General features: G+C 37.7%; 1 protein-coding gene across 1 annotated transcript in view; it reads right to left on the bottom strand.

Annotated features, from left to right (window-relative positions):
• SEMA3A (semaphorin 3A) overlaps window positions 1-26,955 on the bottom strand; it is a 172,646-nt gene that overhangs the window by 22,550 nt on the left and 123,141 nt on the right. The window contains exons 7-12 of the mRNA XM_054804985.1: window positions 16,544-16,686; window positions 15,277-15,391; window positions 15,114-15,183; window positions 13,872-14,016; window positions 7,744-7,963; window positions 2,500-2,591 (exon numbers count right to left, since the gene is read on the bottom strand). Coding sequence (XP_054660960.1) covers window positions 2,500-2,591; window positions 7,744-7,963; window positions 13,872-14,016; window positions 15,114-15,183; window positions 15,277-15,391; window positions 16,544-16,686 — 785 coding nt within the window. The remainder of the gene's footprint in view (window positions 1-2,499; window positions 2,592-7,743; window positions 7,964-13,871; window positions 14,017-15,113; window positions 15,184-15,276; window positions 15,392-16,543; window positions 16,687-26,955) is intronic.

The raw sequence follows: 26,955 nt of genomic DNA, 5'->3' as shown, positions 1-26,955 counted from the left end.
CCTTAATTGCAAGCCCAATCGTGTTGACTGCACCACGCTATTCACATACAAAGTTACTCGTATTTGCAGAACACAGAATCGAAGTTGGCAAGAACTTTTTTGCACCCGGAATACCCATTATTTGATCAACCAAATGAGTTACTAGGAGAGTTACTGCTCTCCTAGCTAAGTCTACTCTTAATTACACTTATCTGTAGCAAGCAGATGTTAAGCCAATATCTACTTTCTTACATGAGAGACTGTAGGAAATATTTAACAGAATGTTTAGATCTGATGAAAAGGCTGTTACACTTTTTAGTTCCAACCGCTTGAATGGATTTAATCCTGAGAGTAAAAGTGACATCATTTGGTTACAAAGTGTGCAAGTCAAGTCTGCATGAACTTTATTCCATCTAAAAATCTACTACTGATCCCATGAATCATGCTTTTGGTTATGCACATTAATAAAGTCCTTATTAAGCTTTTACACTTGTGTGGCTTTCAACTTGATTATCCTGAGAGAATTTGATACGGGTCAGAGGATATTGAGCATGTGGATCTGCCTTTACAAATGGGTTAATAGACCTTATATTAGAAAGCATCAATTAAGTGTAACATTTGAATGAAAATTGAACTCATTAATTTGTTTGCTCAGCTGTTCAGAGAAATATTGCACAAATGGGGTTAAAAGAGGCATTTATTATCAATGTAACAAATACGGAAGACTTTCAGTTTGGTGGAATTATGGATGAAAAGCATTGTATTCAGCACACTGAAGCTTAAGCATCAAAATACATTCTTTGTGATGCACGTAGACTCTTTAGTAACTAAAGAAAATTTACATTTAGTAAAGGTACATTTAAAATGTTGCAGATTCCCTATTCAGTGATCCATATCTTATGCATACAAATTCTGCTTATTCCACTGAAGTACATTAATACCCTCTTTAAGGCTTAAATGTATGCCACAGGAGATAAATGAGCTTTCAAGTAAATCAGAACAGCAAAATCCTTTTGTATAATGAATAAATATACATGCAAAGTAAAATATCAGATTTGAATTTGCCATTAACCATACTACTTCTGCAAAGCCTTTCTGAAATAAAACTTTCACTCCATTTATTTTCTTTCTTTCACTTTTATAGTTCTCTGATCTCCTTTAGCTTGGCACTTCTACTTGATTTAGGGAAGAGACTCATACATTATCAACAATTGCCAAATTACCCTGCATTAATGTAATGACTTTTGCGTGTATAAAAAAGAAAAAGAGCTGGGAGCCACAAATTACTTGCCTCATTTTCTCCTCATAGTTTCTACTTTATTTTTCTGTTAAAAAAAACCCAACAAACCCCCCACATTTCTGCCCTCAAAAACCCCATAGATTGTAGAAACAGTGAGGGCCATTTTTCAGTGGTATCTTGCACTCAAAACAGTGGTTTCTGTGCAAGACTGCTACCAGTAAAGGCAAGATTGTTCATAAGAAAAAAAAATAAAAATAATATTGAAAATAATAATAAAAAGGTATACAAGCTCTGTTTAGATATGTTGTGTCTATTCAGAAACCACAGATAAAGGGATGGCAACTGAGTATGATGAGGACATGGTGGCTGGGCCCCTGCGGCAGGTTTTGAGCATGGCCGTTGTCAGCACATCTGGAGTGAGACCACACGACGTGCTGCTCTCCGAGCACGCACGCATCATCTTCACGCTGTCAGATTAACCTCGCTCTCCCAGCTAGGTATCAACCCCCCGAAAGCCTGGAGCCATAAAACGGCACTGACAAAAAGAATAACGTGGGGAATGTAAATGATTCGTTGTTGTGTACAAAACACGAAACATCCCTGGATTCTGTCTGGAAAGTGTTTGAAAGATTTACTCGGCCTCGACTTGCAGGAGCGCCTATGGGATGCCTTACTTTTTACGTGGCTCAGATGATAGGAAAAATGGAAGAGATTGATTTTCACAAGAAAGTACTAAAGATTGGGGGGTGTTTATGGTGTCTTGTGTCAAACTATGAAAATGAGACCCTAATGTCACTTTTGAAAATATAAACCCTTTCTTTGTTTCTCAGATTATTAGGCGTAATAAATCTGTGCAGATCGCTCTTTTTCCTAAAGTATCTTCCTAGTTACATTATGCTGATAGTCTGAATACCGTTAAGAGTTGGTGCAACAATACAATGTGTGTATTGCATATCTCTGTGGGAGAAAACAGACAGGCATTATTCCCAGACTTGCCCAGATAGATACTTAGCTACAGCATGTAATAGCTCTAAGATTCAGAGATACTAATTTCTTTTTAAACCACAAAACAAGAGCCCAGAATGCCATTTCTTTTATCGTTAACCTCCAGCTAGCACTGAAAGTCTCAAGGTTTATTTTGACTAGTGTCTGGGTCTCTAAATGACAAGCTAATTAGAGGGGTATGCCAGGCTATTCCTTGGCTAGACGGCAAGAAGTTTAGTTTGCAGCTGTCCACAGAGAAATCTACAACCTGACACTTGAAATTTAGCTGCACTTACCCGAAAGACTGTCATTTCTTCCAGCAAGACTTCCTCTAATTCATGCCAAGTCTCCTTAGGAATTGAAACCACTTTAAGAACTGTTCCAATATCTTGGGGGGAAAAAAAAAAAAAGTTTTCAGGTGCTTAAGATGGATACTTGAGTTTCAGAGCAGCCAGGGTTTCTTGTAGTATGTGTTTGTTTCACATATAAAGATTGTGAAAATATGTGTCTCAGCACTCGTTTTTCAAAATACCAACTGCTATTTAAAATAACTTAGGAAAAAAACTCAATTTCAGTAGGACATTTCACTGCGGTCTTTCAATTACCAAAATGCAACAAAGAAGATAAATACTACTATCGTTATTAAAGAATGAAAAGAGCTGAAATATTGTTTAAGTGACAGTATAAAATGGCAGCTGTTTCAGTCATTTAATTGAGGAAGGAAATGCATTAGATTTACCCAGGCATGTTTTATTGTCCATTTTGAATATGATGTTTGTCATTCCTAAAATGCATGTGAAGATGCTGTCAGAAGGCTCAGTATGGATATAAAACCATCTGGACAAATGTTTTCAGACAGATGAAGCTGTTAGATGTCTTAAGTACACGCGATCTTCCCCGTGTCAAACAAAGTACCTAAGATGTATAAGCCCCTTAAGGCATCTATATTTCTCTGTGTGTTAGATACTGGTCCTCGCTGAGGGGTAAAAAGCAATATAACTCGTATCATCTGTTTAGAACTAGGCATGTGCCAGTATTTTAATACTATATCCATTTACATTCTTGGAGTTTTGTAATTGGCTTTAACATGAACAAGGCCAAGGCTTGAAATTCCAGAGCTACAGCCTTTGTTTCTGCGAGCAGGGTTGAGACTTAAGACCATCTCTGTTTTACAGCTTCCGCATCTGTGATTTAGCTGTTTCCATGAACAGAATTTTCAGGGAACAACAACAAAAAGAATCATTTCTAGGTTGGTACATATCACTGCAGACTCTCTGAAATGGAAACACGCTGGATGTGCCTTTTCTTTTTAACCAGCCAAGTGCAGTGTCGTGTAAATATGTCGTAGGGATAACAACTACGTCCCTGAGGACTTTTCATGTTGCTCATTCCATTTCAATAATAGTCTAGGAGAATGTAAGGCATTTTAAATGGATAAAATTCTCAAAGTAAAAGAACTATAAAGGTCAACATTTTAAAAACAACAATTAACCAACAATTACACAAAACCAAAAGATACATATTTTGGTAGTATATATGTTTGTGTGTGTTAGTTGAAACTTCTGATTAAAAAGATGACAACTCACCACTTCTATATTGAAAATATGCATAAAATTGAAACAAATAGATTAGATAGGTTGAAAATGTTTTTTATAAGATAACTAACTTAAAAGCTATGGATTTCCTGAGAAAATTCTGGTATTTCAACTTCTTCACATGAATTTTGATTAAAATGTTCTAGAAATCTTAGAATATCCTGTAGAACTGAGATTTTCTTTTTTCCATCTGCTCCCCTTTAAGCAGATGTTGGTTTCTAAGGACATATTTTTTCAAGTTTAGAAAAAAGTGGGGTTTTTTCCACAAAATTTCTACATCACTGTTTTCTTTCATAGTCACAAAATCATAGATTATTTTTTAAAGAGAAAAAACCAGTTCTTTCTTAAAACAATAACAACAAAGCAAAATATAGCTTTCTTTTTATTTAGGCAGCTACATGTACAAACTAAGCTAGTAAAATATACTAGATGTTTTGGAAGTGGTTTTCATTATGGTTACTGCTACTAATTGAATATATTTAATTCAAGAAATATTGAGAACATTACAGTACAAATGCATTATAAACTTTAAAACAAGAATAAAAATCCACATTTCTACAACAGAGTAATTCAGAACAACAGATAATTTAAGGTTCGGTATATTTGTAATTTAATGGATGAGTTCATTTCCTTAATTATCCTGATAATTTGATGACTCTGGTTTTGAGGAAAATACATTGTATGGGTAAAAAAAAAAAAAAAGAACTCTGATCTAATAAATATGACAGTGTGGCAATGTGTCATGACGGTATTCTGTGTTAGACTCAGTCATAATCCATCAAATGCCATATTCCAGAAATATAGGGGGATTTTTTGATAAAACAACACAAGGGAAACGGTGGAGCCTGAGTGGGCACTGAGCACACATGACTTTCCTATAATGTTTTTTCAGGGAAAGGTCTGACTTTTAAGTGGATCCTGCAACAATTACAGTCGCTTGATGCTCAAGAAAGCCTCTGAGGTCAAAGATACACTGTGTTAATCACTACGGTGACTCTGGTCAGGCCACAGGTACCAAAGTGGGGCTTTATCTGAATTCTAGATCAAGTTTTACAGAGTACTATTTCAAACAATTTCACACAAATGGAATCAGGCGTCTCCTTTAGGATCAATAGGCTCTGCTCAGTGAGATAAGATTACTGTTATTAATTTGCTTTACTGACAGATGTGCCTTGACTGTGCCAAATGATCCTGAACATCAGAAACTCAGGACATGCATTAAGTGCATATCTTAAATCCTGTTTTTTTCTGATATAATTTCAAGCATGCCGATATGATTTTATTTCCGTTGTGAAACACACTGGTACAATCACAGTGGGAAAGAAACTGCTCAGCTAAAGATTTCACCCACAGGAAAGGAAAATGTGACTACACTGGATGGCTATTAATTATGTTGTGTTCAATTATCATCGGTTATTCAATGAAAAGGAAAAAAAAAAAAAATTTCCTCAACATATTGAAGTTCAGCAGCATGTGGGAATAATGTAGATTGCTGCAATGGGAAACTTCAGAGAAATGTATCTAATCTGATGGGGCAGACCTGCACAGAAAAACCCTGTCATACCCTGAAGAGCTTATTTCTGGCTTTGTCATAGGTTCAGCTCATCAAGTGGGAAACTGGGCTGTGACTACACTCCCTAATCTGCTCCCTGGCTTGTTCTTTGCTTGAGGAAGATGTAACGCACGCTGATTGTGTATCTGTTTCTGGTTCCTTTGACTTTGACCAGCCGGCTCAGTGCAGCCTTCTGGCAGAAGGCAGGCAGGGCTTCAGTTCTGCCTCTTTTCCTTTCTGCCTGAGTGGAAGATGCCCGTTCCTCAGTCTGAAAATCCCAATAAGGATAGGGAGCTCAGAGGAGCACAGAGCATCTTTTGTGCCCCAGCTTCAAGCACAGTTGTTGCAATGCCTGTTCCTGTCCCATGAGAGTATAAAGTCCTGCTGGAAAAAGAATAGTTTCTATGTACAAAAGTATTATTTCAAGAAATAATAACATTCTGCTCTTACAAAGCTGGTTTTTTTGGTGCTGAAATCTCTTTGGGGAAGTGCAAGTAATAATCTTTCAATACTTTTACAGTTCTTGGGCACAAAGACCAGCAATGTTGGATGAGATCCAGAGCACTTACCACACACCTGAATATTAGTGGTTTAGGGAATTAAATAAGTGCCTAAATTCCCAACGCAAAGGTGAGCGCTAGATATCATTGAGGCTCTTTCAGAGGGAGACTTTGACTGACAAATTTAGATAAGAACCACCAGATGTAATGATAACTATCTAAAAGCTATAGCTCAGGTTTAAGCAAGTCTTCCTGTCCTGTCTGAAAACAGATAGGAACTTCCGCATAACCATCCATCTTACTCTAATAGAGGTCTCAAAGAAAGTACAATGAATCTCTCTCTGGAAGTACTTATCTCTCTCTGCTGCAGAAGCTAAGACATCTTTCTTAGACTGAATGCCAAAATTTGGTGAGATAAATGCCACCTCTTGTGCTCAAGATGTAGACATAAATCAGCTCCTTATGTTTGTTCAGCATCATACTCTGGATGCTGAAGGGCTTGTTCCCTCACATCGCAGCCAAGGGGAGTAATGCCATAATTTATTATTTTTTTTTTTCTGGGCTGAATCAGGTCATAGAAAACTTGTTGAAAGGCACAAAACACTGCCAGTTGTAGATGGCATTGAAGTCTCTAATGTGTGATGGAAAATATATGTGTTGTGTAAAATCATATGAAACTACTTTTCAATGTTTTATGCAAGAACATATTGCACCACTAGTATCTAATAACTCAGTTCACAGCTCTAAAGAGCTGGAATGCTTTCTGCAGAGATGCATTTCCTGCAGTAAATATTCTGAATTGCTACGCATGCACTGTGTTTGGTACACAAAGCTTCATCAGCTCTCAGTTTACTCATAATATATTTCAGGCATCAGCATGAAAGAGACCTTGAGCTTTATTGCTTTGGAAATCTGACCCCAGGTCTAGAGCACCAGGACTGTACTTAAAGCAAGTAAAAAATTGGACAGACAGACAGACAGATAAATTTCGGTCCAAAGCTTTAAAGAAACAGTAGGGTTTTGGCTTGATTTGTTTTGACTTAATGATGCCAATGTCTAATTACTAGCAATTATGTTCAATAGAAGTTTAAAATACTTATAAACAACATAACTGAAACACCAGTCAACTAATGGAAACTAAAGGTGAAGAAGCAGATGCACCAATTGCTAACCAGAGTAGTTCTGAAGCCACTGAACTTAGGCAAATGCATATCAGCTAATTTCTGGCCACTGTTATTTCTCATTATTACCTTTCTGGAAAAAAATGTCTTTTCCGAGTGCATATTTCCACTTTTGATAAAATGCCCAACTGTATGATTCTGCAAATGCTTTGGAAAGGATATCAAGTTTCTATTTGAATACCAGCTCTTCTTAAAATGCTTTATATGTGCCAGATATCTTCATCTTAAGTAAAATGATGCACTTTTCTGGCTAAAGAGCTGGGCATCTTAAGGCAATACTTGAAATACTTGAAAGGCACACAAGACATTTCCCGTACCTGGATACTTGCCTCCTTCATGTTAATACTGCTTATGTTGTACTTCAAAATGGGTACCTCAAACCCCACATTTTAATACTAAATTATAATTAATAAGGAAAGATATTTCTAATAAAATTCCCTAATAACAGTAGTTGAAAAGAGAGTGGTTTGATCTTAATCCAGTTGGCAAAGCTCCGAAAGAATTAAGCTGTGCAGGCCTCAGCCTGAACCTGTTAGAGCGAGTGCATGTAACACAGACCTCCCCACACGCAGTTTTGAGTCTTGCCCCAAGTTTTCACAGGTACACACTGGAACATAAACCAGTGTTCTGTCTTTCAGAGTACGAAATTTTATCTGATCTATGTCTCCATAATGCCTGGAGATGCCTACAGTGTAGATTCAGGACTTCTCACCTGTGCCAATGAACATTACATCGTACTGGCCATCTTCTGCATCCACTCGATCTACTACTATCTGCGTGAACTGGTAATCCACGTCCGTTTTGATCATGATTGGACGGTTGTTGATGGGGAATACTGGGTTGTACATGGCTGGATGACTTCTTGCAAATGTTATAACTTCATCAGGAAGGTCCTTGGTGGAATCAAAGCCTCCAAATGTTTTGCTGGGACACTGGAAATAAAAAAGAAAATTTTTTTTCATTTTGTGATTGATCACTAGTATCATACCAGAAATCCATTTCATTACAACCATCCCAGCTACTGCAGGCTATAATTAAATATGAGAGGGGATCTAAGTGTTTCATGATAGACAGCAAAAGTTAATTCTGTCATTAAAAGTTTCTACTGTTTGGGGTTTTTTTTTTTCATTTTGGGTTTAAATCTATATGGTTAACAATGTAAATTATCCCAATACATCATTTTTCTTACTACTATGCAGTGCAAAAGGATTTTCAGTCATTTATTGATTAGTATTAGTCTTTAACTGGCAGAAGAAAGAAATCCTGAATTATCTAAAATCTTCAATATGAGACAAGTAATTTCAGTATTTGGTTATGTATACAACAGAAAATTTATTAATTATGCCACCATCTTAGTTTCAAAGTATTGTCTTCAGAAGTTGACTGGAAATCAATTCCTCTCTGAGGAACCAAATCCTTGAATGCTGGGACAATTCCCTGTTCTACTGACTTTTCAAACTCCCGCTTGTCTCAACAAGAGTATGATGTCATCCATGTCATCCCGGTAACATGGAACCTGTTACCTTAAATTCAGTCAAATGAGTCATGTCCTAAATGTATCTCTTCTCTTTCCATTGATTCTAAAGAAAGCCTCAGGTGAGTGTTGCTGCTCATACTGTCAATGTGAACAGTTAGGTGAGACAACTCTTGCTAAGGAACTGAAATAAGTCCTCAATGTTGAGCACTGCGTAGCAATGGAAAAGTTGGCATCCCCTTGGGATTAAGGTCAACCCCATGAAGGAAAGAGTCCCTTTGCCCCCTTATACAGACATGGGTGGGCCAGACAGTTTTGCCTCTAATCTGTGAAAAGCAGAGAATTCTCTGCTCACATTCTCCCAACATGAGCAAAACATAAGGCTGAGAAGGGAAGGAGAGGTAAGACCATGGCTTTGGCATCCACAAAAATAGTCCTCCACACTTTCACCTACCTCATGTCCCCATGGGAAGACATGAGGACTGTGACTTATTACCACTATTTGCCCTCATCTTTTCTGTAGAATTGGTATTTTATGAACAATTAGAGGTTACTTTAAAGTAAGCATTAGTAGTGTGTTAGTAATGTTGAGTGGGTGAAGAAAAGGAACAGCAATGGCATTAAATCAGCAGTCCGAAGATACTCGGCAAAGAACTTGATAATCTGTTCAGAGATACCTATTTAAGACATATAAAACTCTGAAACTCTGTTGACAATTATTATGTTTGCAGCATTTGAAACTGAAATATAAACAGTTGGTGTTAAAATGCCCTAGATAATTTGCCCTTCATATCCACATATAGAATATCCTCCAATTAAATTAAAAACCTAGAGGACGACATCTTATTAACCAAGAATACAGACCTTGCAGGATGCTCAGCAGAAGAAATCAATTGTCTTTGCTATCACCTTGATCCAAATTATTAATAATTCATCAGAAATAAAATTAAAAAATCAATGTTGTCAAAAGGACTAGTTGTTATACTCAGCAAAGGGACACGTCCAGCATGGACATACAAAGTGTAAATTGTCCCTTTTTGGCATATTTGTTAGTAAGCAAATTGTCGTGCTCTGTTCCATTACATGGTATAGAAGGGAGGGAGGGAGGGAGGACATTTGATTAATGCACGTGGAGCAGACTAAGCAGAAAGCAAGTTAGTTATCTAGTTTATCGTGTCAACATTTTTCAGCCTTTTTATTATTACATGTTCCTGCTCTCTTGTAAGAAATATTACAAAGAGAAAATCAGATAGGGTTTTTATAATCATTGGCCAAACCATTGTCTGTCTCTAAAATAGTCTTTAAAATTCTACACTTCAATTTCGAGTTTGATTTACATTTCAATTAATATTCTAACTACAGTTCAATACTAATTACTCAGATTAATTAGATAATGATTAATTAGATAACATATGTGAAGTGCTTTAAGTATAAAAATCACTACACGAGAACTAAGTATTGTTAATTGCAGCTAGGCAAACACTGAAAAAAACCCCAGTAAATTAATATTCATTTCAATTTTAAGTAAATGAACTTCAGCTGTGTTGCAATTGCTTGAATATTTACTTTCTGGCTCATTTTCTAACAAAGGATTGTACTCGCAGCAATGTTGACCAAGATATATTTTATGCAGAAAAACCATAAAACTAGAATTAGTGTTTAAATGAGACTCCCAATTCTGAGCGCCAGATTACTGCTTGGATCCTCTGCTTTTATGAGAATAAACAAATGACAGTAACTTTGTGTCTTTACATCTAGAATCTAAAGTGCACTACCTGGTCTCATCTGCGGCTCACATCCATCCCACCTCACTTTAGAAAACTGGTTGAGATGAAGTAAAACTCTTTGCCCTCCCTGCTCAATGGGCTGAAATGGGTACTATCAATAGATGAGATTTAGCCCAACCACAGTCCAAATTGTTTGCAGAGAAATCTCAACCCATATAAAGTCTGAGTTGTACTGAGGAGGAAAGTCCTGTCATGTTTACTTATGTTGTGGTCACCAAACCAGGATACAGAACAAAGACGTTATCCTTGATATTTATTATGGGACTGCTATTGATATTAGTGAGTCTAGGTCAAGCTAATTGGCAACGTGCTCCATCAGAACTCATGTTTGTATATAGACTTGATCAATCCCACTGACATCAAGGAAACAGAAAGTTTTCAGGTGCCAAAAACCAGCCATGAATACAAGTATCCTGAAAAGGTTTAGAGAAATAAGCTTGATCTTAGATTCAAGTAGAGTCAAAGAACTCTTGCATTTAACATCCACTTCCAATTGCTGGTCCCCACTATGCTATGTCAGGGGTCTGACCAGTCAGGAGGACGTAACTAGGCTATCATCACCTGACTGGTCCATTAGGGAACCCAACAGAATAAATCAATGGCTACATGTTGGTAGGAACAAAAATTGGTTTGGTCATAACTGAAGATAGACTCTTGGTACCATGAAGCAGAGAAAACTTGAGCTCTGTTAGCTGAATTCACAGAAAGTCATATATGAATTCAGCATGAGGTACGTCATTCAAAATGAGGTATATACAAGAATCCTCCCTCCTCTCCCAAATATTGTTAAAGAGAAGAGAAGAGAAGAGAAGAGAAGAGAAGAGAAGAGAAGAGAAGAGAAGAGAAGAAAAGAAAAGAAAAAAGAAAAGAAAAGAAAAGAAAAGAAAAGAAAAGAAAAGAAAAGAAAAGAAAAGAAAAGAAAAGAAAAGAAAAGAAAAGAAAAGAAAAGAAAAGAAAAGAAAAGAAAAGAAAAGAAAAGAAAAGAAAAGAAAAGAAAAGAAAAGAAAAGAAAAGAGAAAAAAAAAAAAGAGTTCTACGGATCTTAAAGAAAAAATCCTGGCAACTTCTTTGTTAAATGTGAAGCTGATGTAGAATTGTTTACAAAGTTTTGTGACTTTTCAAAAGAACCACTAACTTTCGTTTTTCTTTACTCATACTGGGCAAGTCACCAGATGCTCAAGAAGTTTACTGGCACCTCACCTATTAAATTCCTGAGATAATTCAGCACCGTTTAACTGCAGTGAGATCTGGAACTGAATCACTGTAAGAAGTTCAGGTTTTGTTTCTCCCTTCCCTTTCCCCGTTTCTTGGAAAAGGAAGCCACAAGTCTGACATCTAAAGGAACTTCAAAAACCTTTCTTCTTTATTCTCAACAGGTCTTCAAAGCCATTGAAAATATATCCAATTTTATCACTTCAGACACAAAAAGCTTCTTTTCAGCCAGATTTGACTCTCATTTTAAAAATCAGTTTTATCCTACTGATACAATAGAATGATTTTAGCAACTGTGAGAGAAAAAAAAAATAAAATCTTTTTTAAAGTGGTAGACGCCAGGATTAGAGTCACTGGCAGTGAGCTAGGAGAAACTGATGGCCTCAGTCACTCTTTAATTAACCTCATTTACAGTGGTTGCACTACATGATGCAACCGCAGGGATATATAGAATTGTGCAGTATGGGATCACATTCGCCCTTAGGCAAGAAAAAGGTTTACAGTGAAATCTAAGCATCTTCACACTTTCTTTGTGAATCTTAGTATAAGTATATTATAGTGAAATTGTAAGGGTAAAATCCATTCTGAGAGAGCAGCCAGGAAAAAAAGTCTATATAACTTAACTGTATTTCCCTACTTTGGCAAAAGATCTGGGGGCTTAGGTCACTGAGCCGCTTAGGGGCTGGATTCGGGTCCCTGCTTTTCTGCTTGTTCTTGGGAATTTGATCAAGTTATTCTTCTCCCATATGGATCTCAGTTCAAGACCCTCAGACAAATCTTGGAATAACAGACAGGCTCTGAGGCAGGCAGAGCTGTGTTGCCAGTCTCTGAGGCAAATACTGAGTTGTGCATTCAGAATCTCAATAGAGCTGTGTGTGATCTCTGTAACAGAGCCACTGTGCAGCAGGCAGTTCTTTGTCTCAGTCTATTGCTGTGATAGAAACATGTAACGTTCTTCTTTGTCCGTAGTTTTGCATAATATCTTTTTGTTTGTTTGTTTGTTTGTTTGTGTAGAAAGGTTAATCAATACTGGAATCAAAGAGGAATATAAATAAGCAGAATAATGAACACGAACTTATAAAGTCTGTCAGACTGAAAAGAAGATGACATTAGCTATACAAGAAATACCAAAAATACCTACTCATTCACATTTTCCACAGGCATGTACAACAATACAACTTAAAAAAAAAACCCTCTGACATATCAGCATTAACTATAGTAATTAAAAAAAAAAGTTCAGCATCAAATGAGAAGTGAAACCTCTCCTATTACAGGGATCCCTTTAGCAGTTGTAGTGAGGGAGCAAGGAGTGCTGAGGAATCTGGCTGTCAGGGAACCACTGTTCTCTTTTACTTCGGAATTCATTCTCATTACCCTAGGCATGTACATTGTCTAACTGTTGGAGATCAGTTGAAAGATCAGGTTTGAAAGAATACTTTCAAAACATACCGGACAAGGGTCAAAAATCCGATGATTTAAAAGAAAGCATCAAAGTTATTCCTGGTTTGGTTTTTGCCTTATATATAAGGAGACTTTTAAAAGAATATTACAGACAGATATATTACTTACATTTACATGTGTGTATTTATATGTATACATATGTACACATATTAATCTTCAGCAATGATATTTCAGAACTTAAATGGGCCAAGATGATTTATGTTAGCTAAGGAGCTACCCCAATGTACACAATTAATGCTTTTTTCATAAATGTCCCATCTTCTTAGGTTACTGGTAATTTCAGAGGCAGTTAAATATTTCTAGAATGTGATGACATCAGTTGGGAGATGTAAATATGGATGTCTTATACACACTGATATTTTAGTCATTCATAAACTAGAAACAGAGAAAGAGGTAGAAGCAGATTTTTAAAAAATGCCAGTGGAAGTTAGAAATTATTATAGTCTATCATCCATTGCAGAAATATCTGTCTTACTGTACTAGATTCAATGTTGAGAACAATTGAATGTTTCTTAACAGCCAGGCAGATGCTGTGTTTTCTTTTCATTCTCACTAAGGATGGTTCAGCCAATATTTGGAACAAAGACAAATTCCAAGAAAAGGATAATGCAGAATAATTTATTAAACATTTGACTTCCAGTAAAGTTCTCCAGCCATTGCTCAAACTTCTGCTGAAGTTGTTAATATTAAAATCAAAATGAAGTTGCTATTGTAGCTTCATTCTTTACAACAAAGTCAGTACGTTTTGGACCTGGAGGAATTGTTAGCTTTCCCTTCTGCCACCATTTCCATTTCATTATCTTTTCCAGTTTCTTTTCTGGATCTCAGCTCAAGGACCATGTAATCTGTGAAAATATTTTCCATTTTTTTCCCTTTTTAGATTGCTATATTTCTTAGGGTACTTACAGTTCCTGGTCGTGGATATGGCACTCGCCCTTGGTAGGGAACCCACTGGTAGTTTGGGCCATCTCGGTGGGCGTAGGGACCAAGAAATACCCTCCTCACATCAGTCATGCTGTACATACACACTGCCGACCCCTTGAAGATATTACTAAAAATGAGGGGAGAAGAAATCAAATCAGGTTTTTAAATTATCAGTTGGTTTAATCAAGTGGGACAGCTATGGAAATAACAGCTTCTTGCTTTCTAATTTATTGCATGTGCTGATTATCAAAACTCTGACATGGTCTCAGAGCAATCCTAACTCACCTCCTGTGAAAGTTCAGCATAACTGATACGATCTCCCAGACAGTTTCCTAAGCAGATGGCTGCTATTCCGCTATTTAAAACATATTGTCCCCAGAAGGCCAAAGCCCCAATTTGAGTAAACTTCAACAGGGCTCTCCCTAGAGGACTATTCAATTCTTTCCTACACTTTGCATATTTCTGGTTTTTTTGGTTTTTTTTTTTTTTTTTTCAGTCTCTTCCATCATTTGGGCAGCACACACGCAAACTTCAGTGCTGTTTCTTACCTTGAGATTTCTTACAGAAGACAGTAAGAACTTGTAAATCTCCCTCTTGTATGCCTGGTTATCACTAGAAACATTCTTTCTGTTTAGAAACTAAAACTTTTGTCCTTCACAGATAAATGTGGCAATGCTCTCTGCAATCAATACTGCGAACTTTCCTCAGGCTGAAGCTACAAGTATAATTTTTGTCTCGGTGAAAGCACAATGAAACCAAAACATTCAAGTCACAGTTATGTATGGCACAATAACAGAACTTTTGAAAGATTGTTAAACTTTCCAGATTTCAGCAATATTTTTTACTAATACCTCCTTGAGTAGCCAATTTCTCACACCACAGATTTTCTATTTCACCCTGCCCCCAAATAAGCATATTTATGCTTGCGTTATTTTTCCAGGTCTGTGTGGAAAGGGCTACAAATTCTGATCCCCACTATGAAAAGCCAATTCAACGGCAAGAACAGCCTGAGAAACTGGTAGTCTTTGTGATTACTTGCTTCAGAGTGATGATGTACATTGCTCATAAGAAAAGAAACCTAATTCATTACTTCTTACTGCCACTGACTTCTCAGTTCAAAGGTTAAGAAAATTTTGTGCTTTTTAAAAACATTTTTAACAAAGAGACCTCTTTAAAACAGCAGCCACCCAAGTTTCCATGCAAGTAAAACGAGACGTTCTGTACCTGGAAGTTGTAAACACTCCGTAGACTATTGGATTTTTAGGGTCTTTTGAGTTCATTAGGAACACATCCTCTGTAACAATAACAAGAGATGGAAAACTAAGTTAAATTCATATGGATAATACCTGAAAACTTTTCTGTATCCAAAGCCATTTCTGCCACTTACGTAGTTCATCAAAGTGTGTGTCAATGCCATTGGGTCCGGGCACAGAACATATCACACGTGCTTTGAGGAAAGTTGTCCATTTGTTAACAAGGCTCCTGTGTCCACCGAAGTCGTTCTAATAACAAAAGTATTTTCCATTAATATCTAGTAACAGTCTTTGTTTGAAGTATCAACAGAGTACAGAGAAAATACAGTGAATAACTACAAGATGCTACTTATAGAAAACAGAGAATTCACCTTCTACATACAAAAGCTTTATTATGTTGTCAAAGACACTAATTCTGAATTGCTTTTATTTTACATTGTATTGTGACATATTTCACAGTAGCGCATCATTTAAAAACAAAACAAACAAACACCCCCCCCCCCAAACCTCTTTAAATATTTTAATAGATATATAATGCTGGAGAAAGACAGGCAGAGTATTTTGCTCCAGAGCTTCCAGGCTGCCGTGTCCTGGTAAAGCTTAAGGAGTTTATTACTCTGAACTGGGTAGAAACAAAGTAAAAACGCAAGTTGCAAGTGAACAAAGTAAATCAAAATGCCAGAAGAGTGGCATCAGTTGCATAGCTGCAAAACTTATGAATAAAGTGCACCAAGGACTCCATAACTATGGCATCATTGGATTTCAAGCAACTACCTCTGGATTTGAGGAGATAAATTGAAATTGTGCATATGGATTAACATGAAATTCTATTGCAAACATCATAGTTGCCAAAGCTACAACATTGATTAATATCATTTCATTTGTAGAAAGTCTGTCAGAAAAATAGTTGGACGTTTGTCAATGTGGTTGAATGATTCAATCTGCAGTCTTTCAGGGTCTTCTGAATTGTTGCCCGTTTCTACAGCTAAGCTTAAAAAACTTTTTCGTTAAATCTTCCTTTGCCTCCATTTTACAGATTTTCACTAATCTGGGAATGGAAAGGTATTAACATTCCTTTAACAAGTAAATAATTCAAATGTTTTTGGCCTACCTGGAAGTATCACATTTCCTGTAAAAGATTCTCTCTTTTGCAGACACATTCTCAGCCTCCAAAGATGCCTATGACTTTTTCAACTCAACACCGTAGCTTGTGCAGTTTCCCCAGACAGAGTGAATGGCATACCTTCGGGTGTGTTATCCCCTAACTATTTGTCACTGAGGATGACCTCTGCTGTAGTACAATGTCAGTGTTACCACTGAATAGTTCACAGGCAAGAAAATCGCTCGCAAAGTGTCCTGCAAGCGTAGTCACTATCTCACACACAGAAGTCACCGTTTTACCTTGCAGATCTGCCCTATTCTGGCGTGAGTGGCTTTTCCAGTGTGCTCTCCATCTATCGCATTTTCACGGAAGAAGAAATAGATTTTGTCATCTTCTGGATTGTCGCTCTCTGGTATCAGGTGAGCACTAATAAATCTAGGATCTGAGGAGACAATGTCATGCGTGTTACTGCTCCACGAATTGAATCATTTGCCTTCCTTATATAAATGAATTGCAATTCTGCTTCCCAAGAATCAATCTTTGCATCGTGTGGCAAATATATCTGTTAGGTACATCATCACACATTAACACGTGACAGGTATTTACATTCCTCTTATCTATAGCACACAGAGGTGTTTGCTACAGATACTTAATGAACAGACCTTAACTTTATTATCGAAGCAATTAAACATTCACAACATCTCTTGACAAATGGTTGTATAACATTACAGCATGGCTTCCTAATTCCATGTATTTATTACTGACATCTTTCTCGTTTCTTTGGATGTTTTAACTTTTGGCCAATAATATTTCTGCATGTCACACATAAAATGAGAGAATTATTCAGACAAATGTAATATTCCTAACTTTAGCAATAATGAAGAATATATAAAGAAAGCTTTTACATCTAAAAAATATTAATGTGTTACTGTCAAAAAAATTGAGTTAAAAATACAGTTTTGATTGATATTATCTATTTCCACACTATGAGACCCTAAACCCCAACAGTTTTGTCTCATTTTCAGAAGTGAAGTTCATTTGTGAATTTTTATTCAAGTTGTTGAAATTCTGTGTCTTGTTATTTTTAAAAAGAAATTATTTTTTTCATAGAAATCTTTATTTTTTGACAATTGGAGTGACAACATTATTTGGTGACAAAGAAGACAAATCAACAAAGGAAAATACATAAAATGCAGACATACTTATCTGTTATGAAAAAATTGGTGGAAAGAAGTTTTGGGAGGGAAGTTTATAGAAATCATAACAGCAAATTCATACCAGTGGTGAATATGGCTCATCACTGTATTTTACAGAGATACTTCAGCTGGTATCTTTCACTATATTTGGAAAAAGAAAGCATATCCAACAGATTTACCAATCTGTTTTATAACCATTTTACATCCTGCTGGGATAATTAACTGCAAACTATATTTAACTACTCAAAGAGTCCCGTTCCTATGTGAAATTATAAGCTATTTTAGTGTCATGCACTAACATCTTTTCAGTGTATGTTTATTGCTCTATAGTCATGGAAATAATGAACTGTACTTTGTTTTGCCAGTTTGCACTAGCTGTACTGTGAAACCCATGGCCTTATTAAGGATGGCAGTGTTTGTAAGCAATGTATTTTGATATATTTATATATATATGCATGTATGTGTTTAGATGTGTCTATTATATGAGCATATACTGCATAATTTTGTGTCTGTATATATTCTCATGTACTCTATGTGTATATATATATGTGTGTATATATACATTCTCATTTACTCTGCGTATGTATATATATACGCACAGTACACAAGAATGACTATACCGGCTTAGACCAAGGTTTACTTAGATCAATATACAGACTCCAACATTGTTCAGAAGTAATTATCATCTGGGACAGAGAAAGACTATGGTAAGTATAAATAATACTGTCCCAGAATAATCTCCCTTCCTCCAACCATTTTCAGTGCAGTTGATTCCCTGAGCTTGGTTGCTTTCTGTGTGCTTACTAACTCTGATAGATTTTTCATCTAGTTATCTTCTTGAACCCATGCAAATTTTCAGCATTCATAGCTTCCTTTTGGAATTTGTTCCTCATGTGCACAATCTAATGAATTAAAACCTACTTCTGATTTTGTGTTTTGAACATGGATCTTATTAACTTCATTTGGAGCCTCTTAATTCCTGTATTGAAAATACCCACAGTGTTCAAGATGTGGATGAATTGTGCTCTTATACGAGGGCTATAGCAATGCCCATTGTTGAATTCTCTGTTCTTTTTCTATTAATTTCTAACATTTAATATAGATTTGACAGTTCCTAAGAAGTAATCTCAAATTTTCATGGAACTTCATGTGCCAGAACCTCACTCTTCATTGGTAATGCTCAGTCCACAGCCCATTGTTTTATATGTGAAGTTAGGCATGTTTGCCTCATTGTTTTCCCCATGATTTATCACTACATCAACAATAATTTAATTTGTCATTTGATTGCTTAGCTACTTGGTTGCATAAGATCCTTTTGTAATTCTTCACAGTCTTCCTTTGTCTCACTATGCTGAATAACTTAGTACTGAGTGAAAAATTTTCCCATCCTCCTGCTCAACCTCTTTTACAGGTTGTGAACACGTTGAACAACGCAGGCCACAGAACAGACCTCTCTGGCACTGTGTCTGTTACCTGTTGTCTATTAAAATAAATCTTTTTTGGACACCTGAAAAGGTAAAAAATCTGTAAGCAGTTTAAGCTCTCCAACCCAAACCCCAGTAACTTAAGCAACTAAATTCACTTTCTAGCATGCATTTAATAGCCTTTGAGCTACACTGACGTAAGGCCCACGATAAGTAAAATCTAGGCTATGTTGTACCATGGTAATTATTTATTATTTTATACATGATCTACCAGGGCTTCAAACGCAACTTGTATCACTAGAAATACAAGGCTACAACTTGAAAATTTCTGCATCGCAGCCTGTGGAAGGATACATCAGAGAGAGAACACCCAATAGCAGACACTGTTCTGGGCTACTGGATCCGGAGAACTCCTTGTCTGAATACACTGGTTTTACAATCTTAATGTCTTCATGAAAAGAATAAAAAAAAAAAAAAATCACTCAACCAAAACCTAAATACATTCCCAAGTGGTTGAATGATTTGTTTCTAGTGCAATGGGTTTTGTAAATCACAAGATATCAAATTCTAAAATAAATCACTATATTATCAGGCATCAAAAATCTAACTTTACATTGGCCTATGAAGATACTGTGGGGAGTCCCATTTGAGTCAATAATATGGCTGATATAGTACAGGTTATATAAACTTGCCCTCGGTTAGCATATTATTATTCTTTTCTTTCCCTCTCATAATTCAGCAAGTGAACCTAGAAACAGTAAGAGAGTCTAGTATTAAAGCAGGATTGGTAGAAGAATGATAGAAAAATAATTCAAGAAATTGAAAATAGGTATTTCAAATAATTCAGTCGGTAGTAGCAGAGGAGAGGGATGTAAGGCATATATAATTAACACTGTAGCCAGAACACATGTGAATATGCTTTCTATACATTTCTTACCAGTGCTTATCTGTGATGAATTCAGATTTTCAATTAGTGATTAATAATCCTGACTACATCCCTGAAAATAAAGTGCTCACACAGCCTCATATTAGAACATATCCATTATACATCATGGAACAGTTTTTGTTGAATAACACTGGTGTTTCTTATGGAGCAAACCTCAGGCTCTTTCACCATCTGGTTAAATCGATATGTTTTAGTCAATAAAAGAGTTGTTCTTCATGTTATAGGGCCCTTGCTCTTCTTACCTGGTGGTGGTTGGTTTTTTTCCCCTCTTCCCTATAACGGATCTATGTCTACGCAATGAAGCGAATAAAGGAAGAACAGGCTACCTGTGTTCTGTTGCATATAGAAATAGAATCCTTTCTGTTCTGAATTAATATACTGATCATTATATATGTGGGGAGAGGGAGAGAAATGTGCTTGATAATTTCATAGGTTATAAAGCTAAGAAGTGGGTGGTGTAAACTAGTGATCTGTAGTTTGTTCTTTATTGTTTCATTAGTGGAGGAGCTGTTTGACTTGCCTGAGGCTTGATGCAGACTAACATTTAACTCCAGGGCTTCAGACCATGCTTACAACTAACTGTTTAGGGTCATGATGAATCAATCAGCCAGATGGCCCACAGTCACGCAACATGGCACTCTCCATGGACTGCGTAGCATTTTTGTATTGCTCTTCCTTGAGGAAGGGAAGGGAGATGTTGTCCGCAGATGAAGGACTTCTCCTTGACTCTCCTAATTGCTCACCCATGCAGCAGAAGAAAGAATGTCATCCATGAATGTGTATGTTCAAGTATTGAGACTGCCCTGTCTTACCCTGCAAAATTAAACAGGTTGGGTATCAAGGGGTCCCCACGGGAAGCTTAAAATAATTCAGTCAGGGTTGACCTATTTCATACATTCAACACAGCCACAAAAGAAGTGCTGGAATGAACTTCAAGCAAATTTTAACGAATGGGAAGTGGGACTTTGATCCAAACCCACTAGTGACAATTGTAAAAGTCAGTGCACTGCAGCTTTTATGGATAGATAGGGTAACTTCAAATTTCTGTGTATGAATTATCAGATATTCTGCGACCCTAAAACTGTCTCCAATCCATGAAGCGCTCAGAAATCCTGTTACACAGTTCAACACTTTCTTGTTTAATAGCAGTCTGCCATTGGCTAAAAGTCCAGAAAACATGTTTTGGGAAAATGAATTTAAGAAATAATTTGACGGCAAATATTTTGCAATGATTCATTGCTTTAAATAAACACAAGCAGACAATGTGGAAGAGTGCTTTAAAAAACAGCATACATCAAACAAATATGTCTGAAACATGTTTAAGCATGATCAAAGGAGAAACAAAGCCACAGCATAACTATGATCAAAATAAAACTACAGCTAAAAACACTTCTCTGATCTTGCAGCCAACATGAACAAGCTAAAAATAAAAACTTAGGTTTTTATTCGAAACAATCAGCCTCAAGAAGCAAATTATTAAAGCACACACCTTTTTCAGTCTCCTTTTCCCAGTTGTCTTGGCTGTGGGGCTATTTCTCAGCTCCCACATGACACCTTTGTAGCACCACTTTTTGTGTGCCCTCCTGCAATTACCAGCTCTGCAGACATTTCACTGGCAGCAGCCCATTAAACTGTCCTTCATGAGAAATCTGGCTTTTTATGAAAACGACACCTTGGTCCAGCTGCCTCTATGATTTATACGCCATTGTTTGCTTAGTTAAGTAATGGAAACATGTTTTGCTTGTCTCAGCACCTCAGGTTGAGAAAAAGCTAAGGAAAATCGATCTGCATTCGTTCTTTTACAAATGTTACTCTCTAGCAGCAACAAGCGCGCGCGCACCCCCCCCCACCCCAATAGCAAGAAAAAAATAAAAGTCAGAAATTGGATTTCTAACTGAATTGTATTAGCATTTTAATGAAGATCTATAAACTTGAAGGCACAGAAATTACCTTTAGCTGTCAAGTCTGAGTAAGCTGAAGGAACAGAAGGTGGGGTCATCTCTTCATCACTTGACAGGAGCCAAAGGGCAGTTCTCTCAGGAAATGTTTTGTAAAGAGTTTGAACTGTATGCCCCTATTATTGTATATTTATAGTCAAAATGACTAATTTATCAATTCACAGCAAGAAAATTCTAGGAAACTAGGGAAATTTTACGCTCAGTAAAACTGCAATTGCTATAATTTAATGAAAAGTACTGGAGGGTGACTGGGGCCCTGAGGAGAGCAACAAGACTAGGGAAGACAAAATTAAAAATTTAACAACAACAAAAATAGACAGCTGCTCAGGACTTCATAAATACGTACAGTGCCTGTCCACTGAGACCCAGCATGGAGAAGCAAGCAGCACTGTCCTCAGAAAATCCGAACTTGCAATCACAGCCAGCTCTGCTACCCACAGAGAGGAGGACCTGCAGCACCAGTCACCAAGGTGCACAGCAGAGCCGTCTGCCACGGGCGCCTCGGCAAGGTCACCAGAGGACAAAGCTTTTAATATATGGTGATGAGAGAGCCAAGTTGGTTTGCGGTTTTACACACTCGAAGGTAGTTTACAAAACACCAAAGCTTTTAGTGGGGTTCTTCCAAAGTCCCTTCATTTTAATTCTTCAGCTTTCACATCCCTCTTGTTGCCGATGACTCAGGCAAACGCAGTGGAGCTCTCACGGATTCAGCGCTTACAGTGAAGTTCCTCAGCAGCACAGATGGCATCAGACCACATCCTCAAGGTGGGGTTGCTCTTTTGCTCTTTGCACAAGGGACTTGTGGCTATTATGGACCTAATACGAGGGTTTTGTGGTCACTTACTGTCAGATGCTGACATGGAAGGCAGTACCAGGGACAGACCACAGAGTACAGATCTGATTTAAAAACACTGTTTTCAAAGCCATGGGGAGGTGGAGGTGGATGTGTGGCACGCAGGCCACGCATGGTTGGGATGTTGGCAGCTACCACAGGGTAAGAAGCTCTACGGTCACTCGTTGATGTTACTATGGAAATTCTCATCAGAAAGAGTTTTAAAGACTCATGATATTTATCAAGTGGTTTGTCTTTGAATCAAGACAGACTGATGCTGAGCAACGATAATCTTAAAATACCATGTTACCTGTGACAGTTGGTTTCTCCTTTTTAGAAGTTGTATCCTGTTTTTTTATATTATTTTTCGAAGACTAGGAAAAGCAATTTGGGTGACATAGATTATAATATGGGCTAATAAAATTAAGTTTAGGTAAGGTTTCTTGTGATTTCAATTGCATACATATTCTTTTTTTTTCCTGACTCAAAACTCTTTGCAGAATTAAGAAAAAAATACCTTCCTCTCTGCAGAATCTGGCTGTTCTGTTTCAGTGACCGTTTGTGTGAATTTTTTGTGACATAAAAAGATTACAGATTTTCAGGGATGAAAGGTACTAAAAATAATATTAACATACCCCTCTTCCATCATTTCAATACATGGATGCAACAGCAACATAACAAGAAAAAAGACATGAACAAAAAAAGATGCACAAAGCTTTTACACATGTAAATCCCTCCACATCTCAGTGCCACTGTTACATATACAGCAACAGGAATCCAGTCATTGCGGGTTTCAGTGCTTTGACCTTAAGTGTCACCAGTGGATCATTCTCATTGTGAGAGACATTAAATCTGAATTAAGTGGTGGGGGCTTTATAGAATTATTTATTTATAGTTGCGGCAAAAGCAAAGAAGGGCAAGTGTAGTTCTGAGTGTTAATAACATATTAAGGCACATAAGCTCACGCTAGCTGGATAGCACCTGGGGAGGAATAACCCCGTGCACCTGTACAGGTCAGGGGTTGACCTGCTGGGAAGAAGCTCTGCGGAGAAGGACCTGGGAGTCCTGGTGTACAAGAAGCTCTCCATGAGCCAGCAATGTGCCCTCGTGGCCAAGAAGGCCGATGTATCCTGAGGTGCATTCAGAAGAGCGTGGCCAGCAGGTCGAGGGAGGTTATCCTTCCCCTCTACTCTGCCCTGGTGAGGCCACGTCTGGAGTTCTGTGTCCAGTTCTGGGCTCCTCAGTTCAAGAAAGACAGGGAACTACTGGACAGAGTCCAACAGAGGGCTACGAGGATGATGAGGGGACTGAAACACCTCTCATTTGAGGAAAGGCTGAGAGATCTGGGTCTGTTTAGCCTGGAGAAGACTGAGAGGGGATCTTATTAATGCTTATAACTACCTAAAGGGTGGATGTCTAGAGGAAGGGGCCAGACTCTTTTCAGTGGTGCCCAGTGACAGGACAAGGAGCAACAGGCACAAACCGGAACACAGGAAGTTCCATCTCAATGTAAGGAAAAACTTCTTCACTTTGAGGGTGACCGAGCACTGGAACTGGATGCCCAGAGAGGTTGTGGAGTCTCCTTCTCTGGAGATATTCAAAACCTGCCTGGATGCCATCCTGTGCAACATGCTCTAGGTGAACCTGCTTTAGAAGGGGGCTTGGACTAGATCTCCAGAGATCCCTTCCAACTCTTACCATTCTGTGATTCTGTGGTAGCTTTAAGGAGAAGAACTCCAGAAGGTCAGTCAGGGGACTGAGCTTTGAGTGTAGCTCCAGAAGAGCCAGAGAGGGGCTGGCAGTGGCACTTCCCATGGGGCGGCCAGGGGCATGGTGGGGCTGCAGCGCATCACTGCACCTGGCCCCCTCCTGATGCCACAGGACCAAATGACCTTAAGGGAAGGACAACCTTAATTTGTGGTACTTAACACCTCTAAAGTAGAGTAAATGACCCCCTGAGTACCAGCCAAGGCTTAAATCTCCAGGCAGCACCACTACTCTGAGGTCTCTCACCTCTTCTGCCTTAGAGCCTTAGAGGCATAGTTTGGTATGAGCATTTCTTGGGGGTAACGTTTTAGCTCACAGGGGAAGGAGAAGGAAGAAAATGTTGATCTCTGATGCAATTATCAGTTTCTGAAGCCTTTGTTCTAAAGAGACAACAATAGTTTTGATTCCCTGTAATGACTAATTATATGGTGAAGAAAAGTGAATACAAAAGTTCAGTAAAATTATAGCTTAATTCTCAACGTAAATTAGATTTCTCACAAAACAATGCTTATGATCTACCCAACCTATTTAATTTAAAAGAGGTGATTATTATCTCTTTACAGAAGAACAACCAAAATTAACACCTCTTTTACATTGCTGACTATGTTTTAAGGTGTTGTATATCTATCAACACTGTTAATTTTAAACTGATTTACTTGTCCCTCAGAGAGAATAATTGGGCAGCTGAGAAAACTAGTGTCCTTCACAGAACAGAAAGGAAGGCTTGCAGCATATTGTCTGCATTTAGGAATACTTTAATCTCAATTTTCTGTATTTCTTAGCCTCTCTGCAGAAAAAGCTAACGAGAGTTCCAGCTAAGAGCTTGTTTCTTCCTTTCTCGGTCATTTGTCTGAAGTTTTTGACATTGACGCTTGGAAATAAAAACACTGGAAAGTCTGTGCCTTAACTGTTTAACCTACATCTTTAGAGCTCCGGATGAGTGACAAAAACTAAATATCACAGTCTTTATGTTAAAAAGTGATGTATTAAGGCAGGAAGTGGAGCATGGAGGCACTGAAGACAAAAGATGTTTCTGATTTGGGGTGTTACACACTTTTGGCAATCAAAGCCATGCTATGGGCCTGCCTTTTGTAAGCTCTGAAGATTCACAGGTAGAACACAAATCCCTGGAGATGCCCAGCAGTTCATGGTAGATGACTCAAAACTCAGAGACCAAACCTGTTCCTCTCCACTAACGTGATTTTCTCAGACGTTCCAGAATGCTGAGAGATGTGTGATTATGTCTTGGTGGAATATTCTTCCTCTTTGCAACTTGGAAATTAGAGGGTACAAGAAAGTGCCCTGAAGGCAAGGAGGGCATCCTGCAGGAACACCATCAGCCAAACTCCTGACATGTTGCAGGAGACAAGTCCTGTGCTCAGTGTGAGAATTAGCTGGGGATTAACAAGGCAAACACATTTCACTGAAGGGAACGCGGGACAGCCATCAGCAGTGTGATTGGCAAAAGCATGAAACCCCAAACTGAACAACAGTGGCTTGACAAGTATGTCTTCAGCCTCCATATGTCTCTGGAGATCTAAACTCTTTAAGATTTCTCTATCAGAAATTTGTGCACAACTCTGTCTCCAGCAGGACCCTTTGTCCACACATATTTTACTTTATTTTCTGCCTACACTGTGAACAAATATGGCCTTTGTGTAAAAAAAATCATCTAGTTTCAAAACAGGAAGAAAAATTCCAAATTTTGTACTGCCAGGTTCAACCTGCAGTGTGTGGAAGGGGTTATGTAGCTGCAAAAAAAATCTCCTCTCAGATGTCATGTCAAAAAACTGGACAGGACTCTGCCATCATCTCAATTCTCAGTAAGGGATGATCATTCATCGCAAAATGATCATCAGCCTGAGCCAGTTCCCAAGGAAGGATCCAGCAGACAACACTCCTGTAGCAATTTCCTAACCTATCCAATCTCCTGTAATACAATTTCTTTGTTAAATGCTTTCAATTTGGCCACAAAACTGAGGTCATTTTGTCAAACTATGAAAAAGGTTTTGTTGTTATAATTAACTTTTACAGCTAGTGTAAAGCAACTTGACAGAAAATCCATTAAAGTAAGATTAATGAGGGATGGCAGCAAAGACTGAAAAAAGGGCTGGGTGAATGACTGGTTTTAACTGATCTGTCAGTGTAGCCCAGCAACATAAAATGCAGTAAGGCATCTGTAAGCGGAAGCAAAACCCCTGAGCACAACCTGAGGTATTCAGTATGATAACATCGGTTATGACAACCTCTTTCAGTAGTCATGTGAGCATAATATGAGATTCCAACTTAATTTAGCTTCAGTCAACATAAGGAATTAACAGGATTTGTACCCAACTGAAATAATGTACTAGTTTATTGATGATGTGAAACTTGGTTCTGCTTATTAAAAAAAACATAAAAGTATTTGAGAGCACAGGTGGGATGAAAACATGGAGTTTCTTGAGACAGAAAAGTCTTGCAACATTACTTTTTGTACTGCTCTATCAGAAAGTTGTTCTCCTCAAATCCTGTTTAATTGGTATATACTTTTATTCTGTACAACGAAATCCTCCCTTTGTTTTTTGTTTTTTTTTTTTAATTCCCTGACA

This window comes from Grus americana, chromosome 1, assembly GCF_028858705.1.
Source record: "Grus americana isolate bGruAme1 chromosome 1, bGruAme1.mat, whole genome shotgun sequence".
Taxonomy (NCBI): domain Eukaryota; kingdom Metazoa; phylum Chordata; class Aves; order Gruiformes; family Gruidae; genus Grus; species Grus americana.
This window is presented reverse-complemented; position numbering and strand designations above follow the sequence as displayed.